This window comes from Papaver somniferum, chromosome 10 (assembly GCF_003573695.1).
Source record: "Papaver somniferum cultivar HN1 chromosome 10, ASM357369v1, whole genome shotgun sequence".
Taxonomy (NCBI): Eukaryota; Viridiplantae; Streptophyta; class Magnoliopsida; order Ranunculales; family Papaveraceae; genus Papaver; species Papaver somniferum.
The window spans coordinates 149,315,685-149,323,347 of NC_039367.1; the positions used below are offsets into that span (position 1 = coordinate 149,315,685).

Below are 7,663 nucleotides of genomic sequence, written 5' to 3' on the forward strand. Positions count from 1 at the left end.
GGGTTTCCCGATCAATCCTTACTTGATGCACAGGGACGTCGGGTGCGGTAGGGGCGGGCGCTGTTTGTTTGACAAAGTTCCTTAGGTATCCATATCGGATCAAATGTTGAACTATATATTTTATCTCCCGACAATTTTTGGTCGAGTGTCCTCGGTACTGATGGTAATGACAGAACTCGGGGTGGTTTCTTGTCTTGTCAAACTGTAACCCTTTAGTCTTTCGGTATCGGATATCATTTCTCTTTCCGACCTCCGTAAAGATTTCTTCCAGTGGTGCGTTCAGAGGTGTGTATGTTCTCGGCTCGTGGAGTGGTTTCTTTTCTGCCTGTGACTTGTTGTGGTGGTACGAGCCTCTTTTAGGATCGCCTACAGATCTCCTGAGGGGTCGTTTCTGCAGCTGTTCTGGCTTCCTGGACGCCCCTGTCCTGCTCCCCTTCTTGTATTTCTTCTAGTGCAATATAGTTCTCTTGCATCTTCCTCATTTTCTTCAGCGTTTGCGGCTTTTCGGTATACATGGCTATCCACATAGGGTCGGAATTTCTTAAAGAATTTTCGAACTCGAAGATTTGTTGGTCGACATGCACCTTCCCGATATCGGTGCATAGTTTTGTCCACCTGTCCGTCAACGATCTCAGAGGTTCTTTGAACCTCCCAGCCAAGGTAAACAATTTGTTTATCCTTGGCCTAGCAATGTTATTGTGCATGTAGGTTTCCAGGAATATCTCCACCAAGACTTCATAACTTCCTATGGAATCATCGGGTAGGGTATAGAACCAGTTTCTCGCCTCTCCTTCCAAGCTAACCGGAAAAAACTTGCACATCACCACCTCCATGTTTCTCCTTTGTAGCAAAGACATGCCGTACATTTTAAGGTGCTCTCCCGCATCACCAGTGTCGTCGAATCTGGAAGGGAATGTGGGGAGTGTATACTCCGGGGGGAAAGAGGGTTCGTTCTAGCTCTGGAGTAAAAAGGGTCTTTTTTGCCTCGCTAATCACCTCTGCTAACTTGTCATCTTCTCCATCTCCATCCAGCTTCTTAATCATTTGTTCGAGTTGTTCGATCTTAGATTTAGTCGAGGTATCGGGTCTTCCATTGTTCACCTCTTCCTCGGTCGAAGAGTCCTCGAGAGGACCATATCCACCTCTCGTACGGTTAGTGTCGTGTACACGCTCTTGGCCGGGTGGTGGAGTTAGGGTATACCTTGATCGGGTATGATTGCTGGAGGCCCCCTGACTCGAGGATCCTCGGGATCTAGATCTCTGATTTCGGAGTTGGTAATTCTCGTGCTCTAAAGCCAAATTTCTTCTCTATAATTCTCTCATCAGTTCTTCTTGCCTCCTTTGGTTCGCAAGGATCGCCATCAATGTCGGTCGATACTCTCGTGGCTGGAGTGACCGTTCACATGGTACTCTGCCGCCGCTGGTGGTGCAGTTAATGGTGCCGCTGGGGGTGCGGTTGGGGGTGCCACAGGGGGAATATCTCGGGTCATGTTATCTCTCCATAAGGGAACTTGCCTAAGTCTCTCCTCATATTGATCCAGAGCGTGTCGGTATTATGCATGTTGTCGGGCCCGTCTTCGGTCTTCTTGTATCATTAGTGTTTCTTCGTCATCCTTTGTGTCGGATGTAGTCATTACGTCCCTCATATTCTCGGGCCTCAGTTGACTTGGGTTGATGCGCAACCTTCTCGGGGGAAGATCGTCGTCTATGCCCAGATCCACTTCCTCGTCGACAACTGCCATTCCTCTACCTAGAGCTCGGGACTCTTCTGGTTGTTGTTGTCGGATGTTCTGCTGTCGTGAATCCGTTACTCCTTCATGTTCGCTTGTCATTGCTACCGTCCGATTCCTCAAGATCCTGCCCGTCTCTGAAGTGCTGGCCATCGGCTCGGGTATACTTTTTCTCCGAGATTCGTCCCTACCTACGTCAGCAGAACAGACAACACCTCACTTTGAACTGTTTTCGAAAAGGTTTTCAAATGAAGTACAAAAGGACGAAGTCTGACGAACAACAAGAATTAAACCAATTACGACTCCTCCTACTTTTTTCTGCTGAACTCAACAAACTAAATGTTTTTGACTATTAATAGATTTTCCGTAAAAGTGTTTGATACATCGCTTTCAGTACTCTCGCCATGCATTAATCACTGAATAAGCGGGGGTCTAACAACACCACCCAATAATTCGACTTGCAATCTGCATGGAAAAACTCCAATATACTTTTTATGAGAATCAACTAGACAATCAGACTCAATCAATAAAAAGATATATCAAATAGTTTATATCTCAATCTCTCGATTTCATCTTTACTCAAGCAAATAGAAATCTGTGAGTCTTTATCAAAGAGAGATAACTTGGACGGTACCAAAAACCAATGTCCAAGGATCAATCAATATCAATCAACAACCAAAGGTCGGATTCCCAATTGATGATCACGAACGTACAGCCTGTATTATTTCAATTATATAACAAATATAATGCAGAAAAGAAATAACACAGAAACCATAAGTTTTGTTAGCGAGGAAACCGCAAATGCAGAAAAACTCCGGGACCTAGTCCAGATTGAATACACACTGTATTAAGCCGCTACAGACACTAGCCTCCTCCAAGCTAACTTCGGACTGAACTATAGTTGAACCCCAATTAGTCTCTCACCGATCCAAGGTACAGTTGTACTCCTACGCCTCTGATCCCAGCAGGATACTGCGCACTTTATTCCCTTAGCCGATCTTACCCACAACCAAGAGTTGCTGCAACCCAAAATCGCAGACTTGATAATAAACAAATCTGTTTCACACAGAAAAGTCTATCAAAGGAGAAATATGTCTCCCACAGATAAACCATAGGTTTTGTTCCATCTTAAGATATGAAATCAAGGTGAACATGAACCAATTGATAATCCGGTTTTACATTCCCGAAGAACAGCTTAGATTAATCAATTACCTCTCTACAATTCTTCCTGACTACAAAGGCGACGAGGAATCACAAACAGTGAGACGAAGATGTTTGTGACTTCTTTATCTTGCCTATCGGATAACTCTCACGATCTCAAGCCAATCAATCGATCGTACTCGTACGATAGAAGATGCAAGATCAGATCACACAACTGCGATAAAAGTAGTATCGGTATGGATTCACAATCCCAATGAAGTCTTTAAGTCGTTAACCTGGTTTTAGAGAAGAAAACCAAAGGTTAAAGGAGAATCGACTCTAGCGAGCGCACTAGTATCACACAGACCTGTGGGGATTAGTTTTTCCCAATGTTAGATGTCTCCTTTAAATAGCCTTCAAATCAGGGTTTTGCCTTAGTTACAAAGCAAACCACATTCACCGTTAAATGAAAACCTGATTTAGATTCAAGCTAATACTTATCAACCGTTAGATCTAAAACTTAGCTTGTCACACACACTTGGGTAGACATTTACTGGGTTTGCGAAAACCATGCCCAAACGTGTACGTGTATGTTGGTTCAACATAGTAACCCAAAAGGTTAACCATATGAGCATTTCATATTAACCTTACTCTTATTCACCATAACTAGTTTAATTGACTCAAATGAACTAGTTAAAGAGTTGTTCAATTGCTATGAGATCTTATGTAACTACACAAGACACAATTGAAACAAAGATGATTTGATTCGATTCGATTGAATCGGCTCATGAACATTATAGCCACGGTTTGCATAAAGCATTCCTTAGTAATTTAATGTTTCATGTTCATAGCACATCTTTAGATCATAACCTCTTAAGTTCCCAAACAAGTTCGCGGACTTAAGTAAACCGGTTGAGTTTTCCAAACTCAGCAGAAATTCTCGGAAAGAGAACTTTCGCCAGTTCACGGACTGGGTTCGGGGACTGAGTTCGCGGACTAAGCACACAAACGAGTTTTGGAAAATCCAACAAAAATTCTCGGTCGAGAACTTCCGACAGTTCGCGGAATGAGTCTGCGGACTGGGTTCGCGGACTTGGCAAGCCAATTCCACAATCCTTCCGATTTCTCTTGATCAACAAAGTTCGAAAACATCGGTTTAAGGAATACATGGTTATGTAATCTAAAATCTCATTTCAATCATTGAGACATTCTCAGAGGACGCTATGTGGCCGTTATTCACAGACCGATTCACGTCAGAGCAATTCTCAAAGTGATTGAAACTTTTCATGACCTTCGTCACTAGGTGAAGATAAACTTGATCAAAGAGAAACGCTTTACCAACACACGATTTCGAGAAAAATATAAGCAATGAATGCTCAACTCGAAATGTCAAATGTGTATGATCTAGTCTATATGGCATACGACTTTTTGTCTCATAAGAAGTAGAAGATAAGAGATAGATAAGTTCAAGTCTCCGCATACCTTTTTGTTGATGAAGTTCCACGGTTCCTTGTATAGATCTTCGTCGTTGTATGATGAATCGCCATGAAGTCCTTGAGCTCAACTATACTTTTCTATCCTAGTCCGAGACATAGCTATGTAGGCTAGAAATCAAGACTCATATTGTTGATCACTAACATTGACAAACATGCTTGAGATAGCAACGCATCTGAGGTCGAACGAGCTATTCTCTAACAATCACTATTTTTCCTAACCTTCCTTGTACTAGAAATCATTAGCTTCCCGTACAACCGACCGGAAAACTTCTTTCTAACCAATTTTTCAAAGCGATGGCCTCCCCTTTTGCCACTCTTTCAATGTTTCCATAGATTCGAGTTGCCGGAGTGAGGTCACTCCTACTCTCTGCCTTGGAACACCATAAGGATCGTTTTACCTTAGGAATCTGTAGAGCCCCCAAAGCTAGCAGCTGATTAATCCAAGAGATTAACTAAATAAAGAGGCATTACGAACCTAAAACAAATACTTAAGCATTCAATTAAGAAATCTGCTACAAAAACTTAACCCAAGAACTAGGCCCACTCTGAAATATATATTTACATACAAGAAATCCTCTCAGATGATACATATACAATAGTGTTTTGGTTTACAAGTAAAATATACAACATAGTAAACAAAGTAAAAATTAACTAACTAACGAACTCAATCGTTGAAGCTTTCGCTGCACAACTCTGATCTGTCTCTGAAACTGAAAGTAGGAATGAGTGAGCACATCATCCCTAAAAGGGGTTCCCAATGGAAATAACATTTTACTTTTAAGTAATCACTGAAATGATTTGGAAAACAGTACAAGTTTCCCAAACATTAAAATACAACCAACATAATGAACTAAACAACATGTATATGGAACTAACTCCTTCTTTATTTCTGTGGTGACATTTACACACCGAATTGGTGACAATTACACATCAACCATTATTTTTGTGGTGACATTTACACACCTTAATACAGGTGACAATTACACACCTAGATAGTCTGTGGGTGAATGTACACACCCGTTATATTGGTGACAATTACACACCTAGATATTCTGGATGACAATTACACACCCAAATGTGCATGAAAGTATAAATGAAGGGGAGTATCCTATATACCACATAAGGAAATTCTTATTTCCCATATCAATTCATAAAGACGAAAAACGCATTAAATATCCTTTCCAAACAATGGAAATATTAAAAGAAATAACAGAACTTACGGAAAGTAATACAAACAATCTTGAAAAAGCGGGGGTCTAACAACACCACCCAATATTTCGATTAGCAATCTGTATGGACTAACTCTGAAATACTTTGCTAGAGAATCAACTAGACATTCAGACTCAATCTAGATAAAAGTATCTCAAGGAGTTAATATCTCTCTCTTGATTTGATATTTACTCAAGCTAAAAATAATAGCGAGTCTTTATCAAATACAAGGAATAACTTGGACGGTACTAAAGACCAATGTCCAAGGATCAATCAATATCAATCAACAACCAAAGGTTGGATTTCCAATTGATGATCACGAACGCACCACCTGTATTATTTCAATTATATAAAATATAATGCGGAAAATAAATAACACAGACACCAGAAATTTTGTTAACGAGGAAACCGCAAATGCAAAAATAACCCGGGACCTAGTCCAGATTGAATACACACTATATTAAGCCGCTACAGACACTAACCTACTCTAAGCTAACTTCGGACCGGACTATAGTTGAACTCCAATCAGTCTCCCACCGATCCAAGGTACAGTTGTACTCCTACGCCTCTGATCCCAGCAGGATATTACGCACTTGATTCCCTAAGCTGATCTCACCCACAACCAAGAGTTGATGTAACCCAAAATCACAGACTTGATAATAAACAGATCTGTCTCACACAGAAAAGTATATCAAAGGATAAATCTGTCTCCCACAGATAAACCCTAGGTTTTGTTCCGTCTTAAGATATAAAATCAAGGTGAACAAGAACCAATTGATAATCTGGTCTTATAATCCTGAAGAACATCCTAGATTAATCAATCACCTCTCTATAATCCTTCCTGACTAGACAGGCGGTTTGTCGAGGAATCACAAACAGTGAGACGAAGATGTTTGTGACTTCTTTCTCTTGCCTATCAGAGAACTCTCACGATCTCAAGCAAATCAATCGAATGTACTCGTATGATAGAATATGCAAGATCAGATCACACAACTACGATAAAGGTAGTATCGGTCTGGCTCCATAATCCCAATGAAGTCTTTAAGTCGTTAACCTGGTTTTAGAGAAGAAAACCAAAGGTTAAAGGAGAATCGACTCTAGCGAGCGCACTAGTATCACACACACGTGTGGGTATTAGTTTTGCTCAAAGCTAGATGTCTCCTTTGTATAGCCTTCAAATCAGGGTTTTGCCTTAGTTACAAAGCAATCCATATTCACCGTTAGATGAAAACCTGATTTAGATTCAAGCTAATATTTCTCAACCGCTAGGTCGAAAACTTAGCTTGTCACACACACTTGGGTAGACGTTTAATGGGTCCGTGAAAACCATGCCCAAACGTGTACGTGTATGTTTGTTCAACATAGTAACCAAAAAGGTTAACCATATGAGTATTTCATATTAACCTTGTTCTTCTTCACCATAACTAGTTCAATTGACTCAAATGAACTAGTTAAAGAGTTGTTCAATTTCTATAAGATCTTATGTAACTACACTAGACACAATTGAAACAAAGATGATTCGATTCGATTGAATCGGCTCATGAACATGATAGACACGGTTTGCATAAAGCATTCCTTAGTAATTTAATGTTTCATGTTCATAGCACATCTTTAAATCATAACCTCTTAAGTTCACAAACAAGTACGCGGACTTAAGTTAATCGGTTGAGTTTTCCAAACTCAGCATATTTTCTTGGAAAGAGAACTTCCGACAGTTCGCGGACTGAGTCTGACTGGGTTCGCGGACTTGGAAAGCCATATCCACAATCCTCCCCATTTCTCTTGATCAACAAAGTTCGAAAACTTCGGTTCAAGGAATACATGGTTATGTAAGCTAAATTCTTATTTCAATCATTGAGACATTCTCATAGGACGCTATGTAGCCGTTATTCACAGACCGATTCACGTCAGACCGATTCTCAAAGTGATTGAAACTTTTCATGACTTTCGTCACTAGGTGAAGATAAACTTGATCAAAGAGAAACGCTTTACCAACACAGGATTTCGAGATAAAAGATAAGCAATGAATGCTCAGCTCGAAATGTCAAATTGTATGATCTAGTCTATATAGCATACGACTTTTGTCTC

The 7,663-nt window shown here is 40.5% G+C and overlaps 1 protein-coding gene across 1 annotated transcript; it reads right to left on the reverse strand.

The window, feature by feature from the left end:
* Positions 1-356: 356 nt before the first annotated feature.
* Positions 357-1,044, reverse strand: LOC113316499. The gene is made up of 2 exons (XM_026564666.1): positions 1,007-1,044; positions 357-903 (listed from the first exon to the last, which is right to left on the reverse strand). Exons 1-2 carry the CDS (start codon positions 1,042-1,044, stop codon positions 357-359), a joined length of 585 nt encoding a protein of 194 aa, XP_026420451.1.
* Between the last annotated feature and the right edge of the window lie 6,619 nt (positions 1,045-7,663).

Bases quoted from the DNA above. Each gene is read 5' to 3' on its own strand.
- LOC113316499 (XM_026564666.1), bottom strand. From the start codon at position 1,044: ATGATTAAGAAGCTGGATGGAGATGGAGAAGATGACAA. The intron at 904-1,006 runs GTTAGCAGAGGT...ATTCCCTTCCAG, and splicing joins GGAGATGGAGAAGATGACAA to ATTCGACGACACTGGTGATG.